The sequence below is a fragment of the Mobula hypostoma genome, chromosome 4 (assembly GCF_963921235.1).
Source record: "Mobula hypostoma chromosome 4, sMobHyp1.1, whole genome shotgun sequence".
Lineage (NCBI taxonomy): Eukaryota > Metazoa > Chordata > Chondrichthyes > Myliobatiformes > Myliobatidae > Mobula > Mobula hypostoma.
In genome coordinates this window covers 3220667-3235903 of record NC_086100.1, presented here as the reverse complement: position 1 = coordinate 3235903, position 15237 = coordinate 3220667, and the positions used below count along the sequence as shown (strand labels likewise).

The window sequence follows — 15237 nt, the reverse complement described above, 5'->3', positions numbered from 1 at the left end:
CGCCTTTCTGATCAGGATGGAGGAGTTCCGAGACCAGGTGAGATCCTCAGAAATGTGGACACCAAGGAATACGAAGCTTGATACACACTCCACTACAGCTCCGTTGATGTAGATGGGGACGTGAGTGTGGCTCCCAGCATGCCTGAAGTCCACCATGATCTCCTTGGTCTTCTGGGTGTTAAGAGCCAGACTGTTATCGGCACACCACGCGGCCAGGTGCTGGACCTCGTCCTTGTAGGCCGTCTCGTCATCCCCTCTATCAGGTAGGAGGTGCAGAAGCCTGAAGGCACGCACTCAGCGATTCAGGAACAGCTTCTTCCCCTCTGCTATCAGATTCCTAAATGGATGTTGAATCTTTGGACACTACTTCACTTTTTTTTAATATACAGTGTTTCTGTTTTTGCCTGTTTTTTAAAATCTATTCAATATACATAATTGATTTACTTATTATTATTTTTATTTGTTTTCTCTCTCTGCTGGATTATGTATTGCATTGAACTGCTGCTGCTAAGTTAACGAATTTCACGTCGCATGCCGATGATAATAAACCTGATTCTCATTGTGATCACAAGGATTGATTGTGATGAATGGTGGTGTGACCTCAAATTTGCCTATTCCAGTTTCTATTTCATGCATTCTTGTCTGTTGTTAAGTAGGCAGCCAACCGTTAAGATATAGTAACCTTTGATGCCCTTAGTAATTACCTATCAACCTCTGTTTTAAATATCTAATGACTGGCCTCCATAGCCGTCTGTGGCAATGAATGGTTATGAGTAGAAGGCAGTAGAATGGGGTTGACGGAAAATAAATCCACCATGATAGATTGCCAGAACAGGCCCAATGGGCCGAATGGCCTAATTCTGGTCCTATATCTTATGGTTGTATAAAGCCTCAGCATTACATCCTTAGGAGGATCTGAGAGGCAAATCCTTCAACATTCACTGAAGGAGCAGGGTTGCCACCCAGCAGTGTGGGCCTGTGCTAGCTTGCCTGCTAAGTGACAGATACCATCTACAACAATCTTGAGCCATCAGTTTCATGTGTGGTTTAGGATGATTAATGTTAACAGGTTAAACTTCAATCTTGTGGTTCCTGGGTGGAGACTACTGATGAGATAATTAGCCAAATCCCACACTCTCTGTTTCTTGGTATTTGATGTAATCAGACTGTCAGTTCAATGCACATCAGACACAGTAGTTCTCACCAATGTTTCCTTGTTTTCTCCTGATTATAAAGTGTAAAGTAAGTTTATTATCAAAGTACATATATGTTACTACAATGACCCTGATTCGTTTCCTTGTAGGCATACTTATTAAATACAAGAAACACAATAGAATCAATGAAAGATCACACCCAACAGGACAAATAACCAATATGCTGAAGACAACAAACTGTGCAAATACAAAAGGAAAGGGAAAATAAATAATAATAATAATAAACGTCAAGAACATGAGCTGAAGAGTCCTTAAAATTGAATCCATAGGTGGCAGATATAGTTGAGTGTTGTGGTGAGTGAAATCGAGTGAAGTTATTCCCTCTGGTTCAAGAGCCTGAGTATTGAGGGGTAATGACTGTTCCTGAACCTGATGGTGTGGGACCTGAGGGTCCAGTACATTGGGCGTTTGACCGTCTGTTTTTTTAATTGGCTGTATTTGGTTTCTTTGTTTTGTGGCTGCCCATAAGGAGATGAATCTCAAGGTTGTATATAGTACACATACTTTGATAATAAATGTACTTTGAACATTTAAACATCGAAGCATATAGTGGAATCTGTTATTTTTGTTATAGACCAAAACAGTCCGAGGACTTGCAGGTGTCACCGTGCTTCTGGCAGCAAAATATCATGCTGACAACTTACAAACCGTAACCTGCACATCTTTGGAATGTGGGGGGAGATCGGAGCACCCGGTAGAAAGCACACTGTCAAAGGAAGAATGTACAAACTCCGTACTGACGGTGGTATGAATTGAACTCTGATCACCGCAAAGTGTTGCACTAATTGCTGCACTACCGTGCTGCCCTCTACACTATCAACCTGCTACATGTACCGTGGAGAGCATTCTAACTGGTTGCATCATGCTCTGGTATGGAGGGGCCACAGCAGAGGATCGGAAAAAAGCTGCAGAAAGTTGTAAACTCAGCCAGCTCCATCATGGGCACTGGCTCCCCAGCGTCGTGGACACCTTCAAAAGGCAACATACACAAAGTGCTGGAGGAACTCAGCAGGTCAACAACATGTATGGAAATGTACATTTGTATAAACAGTCGATATTTTGGGCTGAGACCCTACATCAGGAAGGGCTGTTTCTTGGCCTGAAATGTTGACTGTTTAATCATCTCCATAGAGGGTACTTGACCTGCTTAGTTCCTCCAACGTTTTCTCTGTTTTCCTCTGGATTTGCACCATCTGCAAACTTTTGCAACTTTACCTTCAAAAGGCAATGCCTTAAAAAGGTGGCATCCATCATTAAGGGCCCCTATCACCCAGGACATGCCCTCTTCTCATTGCTACCATCAGGGAGGAGATACAGGAGCATGAAGTCACACAGTCAATGTTTCAAGAGCAGCTTCTTCCCTTCCACCATCAGATTTCTGAATAGACAATGAATCCATGTACACTACCTCACTAGTTTTTTTTTGCTCTCTTTTTGCACAAATAATTTAATTTTTTATGTATTCATTTGTATATCTATAGGACAGACAGGTTGGCAGAGGGGGTAGGGTGGCTCTGTTGGTGAGGAATGAAATTCAGTGACTTGCAAGTGGGGGGGACATAGAATCAGGAGATGTAGAGTCAGTATGCATAGAACTGAGAAACTGTAAGGGCAAAAGGACTCTAATGGGAGTTATCTTCAGGTCCCCAAACAGTAGCCTGGATATAGAGTGCAAGTTAAATCAAAAGTTGAAATTGGCATGTCACAAAGGTAATACTACGGTTGTTATGGGGGATTTCAACATGCGGGTAGACTGGGAAAATCAGGTTGGTAGTGGACCCGAAGAAATGGAGTTTGTGGAGAGCCTCAGAGGTGGATTTTTAGAGCAGTTTGTATTAGAGCCTACCAGGGAGAAGGCAATTCTGGATTTAGTGTTGTGTAATGTGCAAGATTTGATAAGGGAACTTGAGGTAAAGGAAATATTAGGAGGTAGTGACCATAATATGATAAGTTTTAATCTACAGTTTGAGAGGGAGAAGGGAAAATCGGAAGTGTCAGTATTACAGTTGAACAAAGGGGACTATGGACCCATGAGGGAGGAGCTGGCCAAAGTTGACTGGAAAGATACCCTAGCAGGGATGACAGTGGAACAACAATGGTAGGTATTTCTGGGAATAATACAGAAGGTGCAGGATCAGTTCATTCCAAAGAGGAAGAAAGATTCTAAGGGGAGTAAGGGGAGACCATGGATGACAAGGGAAGTCAAGGATAGTATAAAAATAAAAGAGAGGAAGTATAACAAGCAAGGATGAGCGGGAAGCCAGAGGATTGGGGGACTTTTAAAGAGCAACAGAGGATAACTAAAAAGGCAATACGAGGGGAAAAGATGAGGTACGAAGGCAAGCTAGCCAAGAATATAAAGGAGGATAGTAAAAGCTTCTTTCGGTATGTGAAGGGGGAAAAATTAGTTAAGACCAAAGCTGGGCCCTTGAAGACAGAAATGGGTGAAATTATTATGGGGAACAAGGAAATGGCAGATAAGCTGAACAGGTACTTTGTATCTGTCTTCGCTAGGGAAGAAACAAACAATCTCCCGGATGTAATGGTGGCCAGAGGACCTAGGGTAACGGAGGAACTGAAGGAAATTCGCATTAGGCAGAAAATGGTGTTGGGTAAACTGATGGGACTGAAGGTTGATAAATCCCCAGGGCCTGAAGGGTACTTAAGGAGGTGGCTGTAGAAATCGTGGATGCATTGGTAATCATTTTCCAATGTTCTATAGATTCAGGATCAGTTCCTGTGGATTGGAGAGTAACTAATGTTACCCCACTTTTTAAGAAAAGAATGAGAGAGAAAACAGGCAATTATAGACCAGTTTGGCATCAGTGGTGGGGAAGATGCTGAAGTTAATTATAAAAGATGAAATAGCGGCACATTTGGATAGCAGTAGCAGGATAGGTCCGAGTCAGCATAGACTTACGAAGGGGAAATCATGCTTGACTAATCTTCTGGAATTTTTTGAGGATGTAACTATGAAAATGGACATGGGAAAGCCAGTGGATGTAGTGTACCTGGACTTTCAGAAAGCTTTTGATAAGGTCCCACATAGGAGTTTAGTGGGCAAAATTAGAACACATGGTATTGGAGGTAGGGTACTGACATGGATAGAAAATTGGTTGGCAGACAGAAAACAAAGAGTAGGGATTAACAGGCCCTTTTCAGAATGGCAGGCAGTGACTAGTGGGGTACCGCAAGGCTCGGTGCTGGGACCGCAGCTATTTACTGTATACAATAATGATTTAGGTGAAGGGATTAAAAGTAACACTAGCAAATTTGCAGATGACTCAAAGCTGGGTGACAGTGTGAAATGTGAGGAGGATGTTATGAGAACACAGGGTGACCTGGACAGGTTGGGTGAGTGGGCAGATGCATGGCAGATGCAGTTTAATGTGGATAATTGTGAGGTTATCCACTTTGGTGGCAAGAACAGGAAGGCAGATTACTATCTGAATGGTGTCAAGTTAGGAAAAGGGGAAGTACAACGAGATCTGGGTTTCCTTGTTCATCAGTCACTGAAAGTAAGCATACAGGTACAGCAGGCAGTGAAGAAAGCTAATGACATGTTGGCCTTCATAACAAGGGGAGTTGAGTATAGGAGCAAAGAAGTCCTTCTGCAGTTGTACAAGGCCCTGGTGAGACTCCACCTGGAGTATTGTGTGCAGTTTTGGTCTCCAAATTTGAGGAAGGACATTCTTGCTATGGAGGGAGTGCAGCGTAGGTTCACTGGATTAATTCCAGGGATGGCGGGAATGTCATATGTTGAAAGATTGGAGTGACTGGGCTTGTATACACTGGAATTTAGAAGGATGAGAGGGGATCTGATTGAAACACATAAGATTATTAAGGGATTGGACACACTAGAGGCAGGAAACATGTTCCCAGTGTTGGGGGAGTCCACAACCAGAGGCCACAGTTTAAGAATAAGGGGTAGACCATTTAGAACGGAGTTGAGGAAGAACTTTTTCACACAGAGGGTTGTGGATCTGTGGAATGCTCTGCCTCAGAAGGCAGTGAAGGCCAATTCTCTGGATTCTTTCAAGATAGAGCTCTTAAAGATAGCGGAGTCAAGGGTTATGGGGAGAAGGCAGGAACAGGGTACTGATTGTGGATGATCAGCTATGATCACTGTGAATGGCGGTGCTGGGTCGAAGGGCCGAAGGGCCTACTCCTACACCGATTGTCTATTATAATGTTTATTTTTATTATGTATCACAATGTACTGCTGCTGCAAAACAACAAATTTTGCGACCTATGCCAGAGATTTTCAAACCTGATTCTAATTTTAATTCTGATTCTGATATTTTTATCTTCTCTGTATAGTATGACGGCAGTGAGTATGTCAGAGCCAGACCACGGGATGAGCTGGAATCACTAACGGGGAAACCTGAACGACCAGCAAGGTAAAAACAAGGACAACTCATTAATAGAAGATCGAACAGTACAGCACAGGAACCGGCCCTTCGGCCCACAATGTTGTGCTGTTCCAGTTAAATTAGTAATCAAGTGACCAACTAAACTAATCTCCTCTGCGGACACTATCCATATCCTTCCTTTTTCCTCACATCCTTATGCCTATCGAAACTTCTCTTGAAAGTCTCTAATGTATCTGCCTCTATCACCATCCCAGGCAGCACATTCCAGACACCCACCCCTCTCTGTGGAGGTAAATAACTTGCCCTTCACATCTTCTTTGGAATTACTCCCTCTAATCTTAAATGCACACCCTCTGGTATTAGACATTTCAACCCTGGGAAAAGGTACTGTATTTGTACTCTAACTATGCCTCTCATAATCTTATAAATCTCTATCAGATCTCTCCTCAGTGTCCAGTGCTCCAAAGACAACAACTCAAGTTTGCCTCACACCTCATTGTAGCACATGCCCTCTAATCCAGGCAGAACCGTGATAAACCTCTTCTGCAACCTCTCCAAAGCCTCAACATCCTTCCTACAATGGGGTGACCAGAACTGTATATAATACTCCAGATGTGGCCAAACTAGAGTTTTATAAAGATACATTTTCTAAAAGCAGTTTTATAATCTTGTGTAATGTTCATCTTCATCTTTCCTGAATGTGAAGGCTACCCTTGGTGATGTTCAGTTCAGTTCATGGTATTGAGTTGAGTAGTGATGGAGAGAGAGAGAGAGAGGGAGAGATTTGAGTCTTCAGGTGAGCTGACGCCATCAATCTTCCCGTTGTCCTCCAAAATCCTTTAGAAGTCACCGACTGTGACCACAACAAAGGGGACCGTTCTTCTGTGGAATTATCAACCCAGACGAGGGTCGGACACCCGAATAACTCCCCACCGGTCACACCCTTTTCACACTGCAAGAGCCACTGATCGATCCGCCAAAACCCACCTTTTCTGTGGGTGCAACAAAGCCCATCCAGTGTCCAAAACCATGTGTCTGTAGGTCTATCAGCTGACCTTCTATTTATCTCACCATGCTGAATACCAGCTGTCCATCAAGCAGCTCTTCCCTTCTCTCTCTGTAAGAACTTAGTAGCTGCCAGTGTCCTTGCAAAGTGTAAACATGCTGCAGAGAAACCATAACACCATCTCAAAGCAGTTTTCGCCTCTTTCTCTCTTAATAACAAGGTGTCTGGTGTTGAACATCTCTCTCTCTCTCTCTCTCTCTCTCTCTCTCTCTCTCTCTCTCTCTCTCTCCTCTCTCTCCTCTCTCTCCTCTCTCTCCTCTCTCTCCTCTCTCTCCTCTCTCTCCTCTCTCTCCTCTCTCTCCTCTCTCTCCTCTCTCTCCTCTCTCTCCTCTCTCTCCTCTCTCTCCTCTCTCTCCTCTCTCTCCTCTCTCCCCTCTCTCTCCTCTCTCCCCTCTCTCCCCTCTCTCCCCTCTCTCCCTCTCTTCAAAAAGCACAGTTCATAGGGGCAATTCAGGACCCCGTCACAGATCAGTTCTTGGTTAGTCAGTGCCTCAAAGGTTATGCGGAGAGGGCAGGAGAATGGGGTTGAGAGGGATAATAAATCAGTCATGATGGGATGATGGAACAGACTCGATGGGCAGAATAGCTTAAGTCTGCTCCTATGTTTTATGGTCTTATAACGAGGTAGATTCTGAGGCCAAGAGTCTGTGTTGCCTGTGCCCGTAATATTGCTGCAGCCAATATTTTCTTTGTATTATGCCTTGCCGTACTTGTGCAAAACATTAAACTCAACTTCACTCCTTCCCTGTCACACAAAGCTAACTACTGCCCTGTTAGCTAAAGTTTTCAATACCATTGGCTTTTTTCTTTAAAATTACAAATTCCCCCCACCAGTATTTTTTTTACTAAACTAAATCTACGATTTTATTGTTTACCCATGCACCTATTGGATTTTGATATTTATAATCCAAGGTTCAGAAGTCAAGAAAGAGGCACAAAACTTGTTGCTTCAAAATTGTTTTATTAGCAAAGACAATTGAAAAAGGACAGTTGCAGAGGTCTCGTAGAGAAAGGGAAACAAGAAGCAAGGACTAAAAAGCATAAAGAGAATAGAAAGTAAAAATAAAGATGGTGATTTATGCATTCAGCTCTTTTTATACCAAAGGTAAGAAGCATTCCATTCATTTTTTTAGATAAGAGTTAACCAATCAGATATCCCTATTCAAGTAATGCAATACCAAGAGAAGTTTCCAGATCATATAAACCTAAACACTGCGGACACTGAGCAATTGCTTATGCATACTGTGACCACCAGGAAACATGCTAAACAATTACATGTTTGTAAATCGTTATAAAAAAATGCTAGCAGACATACATTGTTAAACTGCAAAGAAAATAATAATTTTCCAACATACTCTTAATGAAGTAACAAGGGATCAGTTAAAGATCACTGCCCTGTTTGCCCCATCACATTCAAATTTTGATTCATTTATTTATCACATGTACATCAAAACATATCATGAAATACGTCATTAATGTCAACAACTAACACACCTCAGGATATGCTGGGATCTGCCTACAATCTGAAGAAATGCACAACATAGAACATTACAAGACAGTGCAGAATTTGCCCCATTGGTCTTTTAACCTACTTCAAGATCAATGTAACCCTTCCCTCCCACATTGCCCTCTGTTTTTCTATTATTTATGTGCCTATCTAAGAGTCTTTTAAATGTCCCTAATGTATTTGCCTCTACCAACACAACGCACCACACATCCATCACTGTGTGTTAAAATAACTTATCTCTAACATCCCCCCCCCGTACTTTCCTCCAATTGCCCTAATGGCTAATTGTATTGACCATAATATTAATTAACACTCAAGTTACACAGTCTGAGTTTGCTCTTGAAAGGTTAGGGCAGCAGGAGTGGAAAGTTACACCTTGCAAACTGGCTGGCCCAGTATTGCCAGCTCCCCAGGAATTGTATTTGGCAGCTAAATTTAATTTGAAGCAGCAACCTAGGCAATAAGCCAAATTCAAATCATGGTTCAAACGGCCAGAAACCTTTGTTTGTGCATCATGTTTCCTCCTGCCCACAGTAGGCACACCATTCTCCACAGTTGGTCACCCATTCTGTGGGAATGGGGTTAGAGAAAGAGCTGGGGCCTTCAGTTGTCGAGGTCAGCCATGGATGGTGCGTCCCAGCTGCCTGCGTGAAATGCAAGCCTGCGCAATAGAATATGGAGAGCAGGTTGCTTTCCATGCAGCTAATGAATCCAAAGGAACAGCAGAGACCGATACAGTTTGACACCAATGGCATGACAGGAGTTTCCAGTCAGCGATGGAACTCAATGTAGGAACTCGAGCTCTAGATTTTTCCCTTGGGGTTTACTCCCAAAGCCTTCCCCATGAGTGTAGAAGTCATCCCTACAATCGCCATGGTCCTTTTTCACAGTGAATACTGAAGCAAGTATTCACTAAGTAACTCTGCTATCTCCTCCAGTTCTATACACACCTCTCCACTGTCACACTTGATCGGTCCTATTCTCCCACATTTTATCTTGTTGCTCTTCACGTACTTGTAGAATGCCTTGGGGTTTCCTTAATCCTGCTCACCAAGGCCTTCTCATGGCCCTTTCTGGTTCTCCTAATGTCATTCTTAAGCTCCTTCCTGCTAGTCATATAATTTTCTAGATCTCTATCATTACCTAGTTTTTTGAACCTTTTGTAAGCTTTTCTTTTTGACTAGGTTTTCAACAGCCTTTGTACACCACGGTTCCTGTACCCTACCATTCTTTCCCTGATTCATTGGAACATACCTATACAGAATGCCACACAAATATTCCCTAAACATTTGCCGCATTTCTGCCATACATTTCCCTTTACTCCAGTTAAACATTTTCCTAACTTGTCTGCTGCTATCCCTCTCCAATGCTATGGTAAAGAAGGTAGAATTGTGATCACTATCTCCAAAATGCTCTGCCACTGTGACGCCTGACACCTGACAAGATTCATACAGCCTCTCCTCTTGTAGGCTTATTTACATATTGTGTCAAGAAACCTTCCTGAACACACCTAACAAACTCCACCCCATCTAAACCCCTTGCTCAAGGGAGATGCCAGTCAATATTGGTGAAATTAAAATCTCCCACCACAACAACCCTGTTATTATTGCAAATTTCCAGAATCTGTCTCCCTATCTGCTCCTCGACGTCCCTGTTACTATTGGGTGGTCTATAAAAAAAACACCCAGTAAAGTTATTGACCCCTTCCTGTTCCTCCATTCCACCCACAGGGAGCCAGTAGACAATCCTTCCATGACTTCCTCCTTTTCTGCAGCCGTGACACTATCTCTGATCAGCAGTGCCATGCCCCCACCTCTTTTGCCTCCCTCCCTGTCCTTCCTGAAACATCTAAATCCTGGCACTCTATAAGTAACTATTCCTGCCCGTGAGCCATCCAAGTTCCATAATGGCCACAACATCATAACTCCAAGTACTAATCCACACTCTAAGCTCATCCGCTTTGTTCATGGTACTCCTTGCATTAAAATAGACACATCTCAAACCATCAGTCTGAGTGCATCCATTCTCTGTCACCTGCCTATCCTCCATCTCACACTGTCTACAAGCTTTCTCTTTTTTTACGCAGAGAGTGATAAGTGTGTGGAATGGGCTGCTGGCGACGTTGGTGGAGGTGGATACGATAGGGTCTTTTAAGAGACTCCTGGATAGGTACACGGAGCTTAGAAAAATATATGGCTATGGGTAACCTTAGGTTATTTCATGTTCGGCATAGCTTTGTGGGCCAAAGGCCCTGTGTTGTGCTGTACGCTTTCTATGTTCCTATGTTTCTATTTGTGAGCCAACCATCCCTTCCTCCGTCTCTTCATTTTGGTTCCCACCCCCAGCAATTCTAGTTTAAACTCCCCCCACTAGCCTTAGCAAACCTCCCTGCCAGGATATTGGTCCCTGGATATCATGTTTTCAATATCTATTGCTTATTTTTTTGTTACTTTTTTTGTATTTGCCTTTTGAACATTGGTTGTTTGTCTGTCTCTGTCATGTACGGTTTTTCATTGATTCTGTTGTGCTTCTACTTACTATGAACACCCACAAGGAAAGGAATATCAGGGTGGTATATGGTGCATACAGTATATGTACTTGGTTAATAAATTTACTTGAACTTTGAACTTTTAAGAGCCTCCCACTTGCCAGCTGTTTCTTTGCCTTTACGTGGAGTCACGCAGTTGATCCCAGCTAGATCCTGCCTAATGCCCTCGAAATTAGCCTTTCTCTAGGTCAGGACATTAACCTTTGGACTTGTTCTCCTTTTTCCATGACTATTGAAAATCCAATAATGCAGAGGAGAATCCAAGTCAGATTCAGCTTTAATATCACTGGCATACGTCATGAAATCTGTTGTTTTGCAGCAGCGGTATGCTGCAATACATAATAATTTAAAAAAACTATAAATTACAATAGGAAATATTTTAAAAATTAAATTGAATAAGTAGTGCAAAATTAAATTAAATAAGTTGTTGGGAAGAAGCTGTTCCTGAAATGTTGAGTGTGTGTCTTCAGGCTCCTGTACCTCCTCCCTGATGGTAGCAATGAGAAGAGGGCACGTCCTGGGTGATGGGGGGTCCTTAATGATGATGCTGCCTTTTTGAGGCATCACCTCTTTTTAAAAAAATTGAAATTTACAGGAGTTATAGGGAGAGTTTGTTAATGCTAAGTTTTTATTCCTTGGATTGTGGCAGACAGAGTGATGTTACAGAGAGGGAGCAGTGAGAGAGAGTCTCACTGAACTCCCGTTGAAGGGAAGATTTAAACTTCCTCAGGGTAGGCATACCTCGAAGAGACTTTGCAGTGGAGTAGCGAATCGTAAGCACAAAATACTCTGCAGATGTTGAGGTCAAAGCAATGCTCACAACATGCTGGAGGAACTCAGCAGGTCGGGCAGCATCCATGGAAACGGTCAGTCAAAGTTTCGGGCCGGAACGTTGACTGATCGTTTCCACGGATGCTGCCCGACCTGCTGAGTTCCTCCGGCGTGTTGTGAGTGTTGCTTTGACCCCAGCATCTGCAGAGTATTTTGTGTTTAAGAGTGACATTATGGAGGTGTATAAAATCATAAGGGTTATGGATAGGGTGAAAGTCTTTTTCGCAGAGAAGAGGAACCAAATATTAAAGGGTACAGTTTAGGAGGGAGGTTAATGTTTTTTTTTTGCTACCTCCACCATACTTTACAAGTAGGGATGGTGTTACCTAGCTGATGGCAGGATCAGATTCACAGCACATGTACCATTTTTTTAAAAAAAGCATATCCTTGCCTGCAAAGAGTCACTTACTTGGAAAGATGTGGAAGAAGGTCTTGTGATTGGATAGTGTTTTTGGCCTCAAAACTAAGCGGTGTGAGTGATGTAAATCTAAAACTGAACATTAGCCAGTTAGCACCATCCCTACTGTAAAGTATGGTGGAGGTAGTATCATGCTTTGTGAATATTTTTCAGCAGCAAGGATTGGAAATCTGGTCAGGGTTGATGGGAAGATGAATGCTGCTAAATTCAGAGAGTTCCTGGATAAAACCCTGCTCGCCTCTGCCAAAAAGCTTAAACTGGCGAGGAGGTCCATCTTTCAGTAGGACAATGACCCAAAGCCCATTGCCAGAGCAACCATGAGTGGCTTCAAATGAAGGAAGTTGCTGTCCTTGAGTGACCCAGTCAGAGTGCTGACTTAACCCAATTGAATATCTCTGGCAAGACCTCAAGATTGCTGTCCAGTACTGCTCCCCAATTAACCTGGCACAGCTTGGGCAATTGTGCAAGGAGGAATGTGCAAATCTTGCAGCATCATGTTGTGCAAAGCTAATAGGGACAACCTAAAAGACAACTGGCTGTAATAGCTGTGGGTGGTGGTTTAATTAAGTACCTGGCAAAGGGGGGTGAGTACTTTTGAACTGCTGACGTTTCAGTTTTTCATGCTTTACAATTGTCCATGTTTTTTAGGCTCTACTCTGGAAAAAAGAAGCATGTGATTCACAAATTAAAAATTCTCAGTTAAATTGATCAAAGCCCCAGTTTGTAATATTTGTATAGAAACATAGAAAACCTACAGCACAATACAGGCCCTTTGGCCCACAAAGTTGTGCTGAACATGTTCCTACCTTAGAAATTACTAGGCTTACCCATAGCCCTCTATTTTTCTAAGCTCCATGTACCTATCTAAAAGTCTCTTAAAAGACCCTATCATTTCCACCTCCACCGCTGTTGCCAGCAGCCCATTCCACACACTCACCACTCTCTGCGTAAAAAAACTTACCCCTGACATCTCCTCTGTACCTACTCCCCAGCACCTTTAACCTTGTGACAACCATTTCAGCCCTATATGAGCAAAGGGTTGAGGACCAAATACTTTTTAAAGGCATTGTACATTGATAATAAACTTATTTTGAACTTTGAGTAGAGTAGAGCAAGGGGATAAGCACACAGCCTCAGAATCAGTATCAGGTTGATTATCACTGGCATGTTTCATGGAATTTGTTAACTTAGCAGCAGCAGTTCAATGCCATACATAATGTAGAAAAAATAATAATAAATAAATCAATTACAGTATGCATGTATTGAATAGATTAAAATAATGCAAAAACCAGAAATAATATACATTGAAAAGTGAGGTAATATTCAAGGGTTCAAAGTCCATTTAGGAATCGGATGGCAGAGGGGAAGAAGCTGTTCCTGAATCGCTGAGTGTGTGCCTTCAGGCTTCTGATGGTAACAGTGAGAAAAGGGAATGCCTTGAGTGCTGGAGGTCCTTAATAATGGACGCTGCCTTTCTGAGACACTGCTCTTTGAAGATGTCCTGGGTACTTTGTAGGCTAGTGCCCAAGATGGAGCTGACTAGATTTACAACCCTCTGCAGCTTCTTTCGGTCTTGTGCAATAGCCCCCCACCCCCCATATCAGAAAGTGATGCAGCCTGTCAGAATGTTCTCCATGGTACATCTATAGTAGTTTTTGAGTGCATTTGTTGACATACCAAACCTCTTCAATTCCTTATGGTGCACCTGTGCTGAGGGAGATGGTGGAGGGGATGGTGTTGCCAATTTGAACTGACTGGGATCAGCAAGTGAGGAAATCGAGTGTCCAGTTAAGGAGGTATTGATGCCTAGGACTGAAGCTTATTGATTAGCTTTGGGGTGTTGATAGTATTGAATAGCAAGCTGTAGTCAATGAAAAACATCCAGATGTATGCATCTTCATTGCCCAGGTGATCCAGGTTTGAGTGATGAGCCAATGAGATGGTATCTGCTGTTGAACTTTTGTGCCAGTAGACAAATTGGGGTGGATCCAAGTTGCTTATAAGGCAGGAGTTGATATGTTTCATCACCAACCTCTCAAAACACTCCATCCCAGTGAATGTAAATGCAATTTAGCGATAGTCATTGAGGAAAGTTACCACATTCTTCTTAGAGAGCAATATAATTTAAGTCTACCGAAGCAAGAGATTAAAGGTGTCAGTGAACACTCCAGCCAGTTGATTAGCACAGGTCTTTAGTACGGCTAGGTACCCCATCTGTGCTTGTTGCCTTCCGTGGGTTCACACTCCTGAAGGATGCTCTTATGTCAACCTCAGAGACTGAAATCGCAGGTTAGGGCAGATAAGGGACTGTCTTCATACAATACTTTTGATGATTGCATCTTCCAACTATTCATATTCATTGCAACGTTCAAGATGAAAAACTTCAAATTCTTCATAGTTCCAAACTTGAAGTTGTGAAACCTTTGCATTTTTATTCTCAGCCATTTTTATTCTCGGAAATGAATATTCAGGGATATACGTCCTATCGAAAGGACAGACTGATGGGCAGAGGGGGTGGGGTGGCTCTGTTGGTGAGGAATGATATTCAGTCCCTTGCGAGGGGGGACATAGAATCAGGAGACGTAGAGTTGGTATGGATAGAACTGAGAAATTCTAAGGGTAGAAAGACCCTAATGGGAGTTATCTACAGGCCCCCAAACAGTAGTCTGGATGTAGGGTGTAAGTCGAATCAAGAGTTAAAATTGGCATGTCGCAAAGGTAATGCTACAGTTGTTATGGGGGACTTCAACATGCAGGTAGACTGGAGGAATCAGGTTGGTGCTGGACCCCAAGAAAGTGAGTTTGTGGAGTCCCTCCGAGATGGATTCTTAGAACAGCTTGTACTGGAACCCACCAGAGAGAACACAATTCTAGATTTAGTGTTGTGCAATGAACCAGATTTGATCAGGGACCTCGAGGTAAAGGAGCCTTTAGGAGGTAGTGACCATAATATGATAAGTTTTAATCTACAATTTGAGAGGGAGAAGGGAAACTTGGAAGTGTCAGTATTACAGTTGAACAAAGGGAACTACGGAGCTATGACGGAGGGGCTGGCCAAAGTTCACTGGAAAGATACCCTAGCAGAGTTGACAGTGGAACAACAATGGCAGGTATTTCTGGGAATAATGCAGAAGGTGCAGGATCAGTTCGTTCCAAAGAGGAAGAAAGATCCTAAGGGGAGTAAGGGGAGGCCGTGGCTGACAAGGGAAGTAATGGACAGTATAAAAATAAAAGAGAAGTATAACATAGCAAAGATGAGTGGGAAGCTGGAGGATTGGGA

At 42.8% G+C, this 15237-nt stretch overlaps 1 protein-coding gene across 3 annotated transcripts in view; it reads left to right on the top strand.

The window, feature by feature from the left end:
• Window positions 1-15237, top strand: part of ccdc50a (coiled-coil domain containing 50a) — a 152143-nt gene that overhangs the window by 109978 nt on the left and 26928 nt on the right. For all 3 annotated transcript variants that reach the window (XM_063045251.1, XM_063045249.1, XM_063045250.1), the window contains one exon: window positions 5535-5614. In XM_063045251.1, the coding sequence (XP_062901321.1) occupies window positions 5535-5614 (80 nt within the window). The remainder of the gene's footprint in view (window positions 1-5534; window positions 5615-15237) is intronic.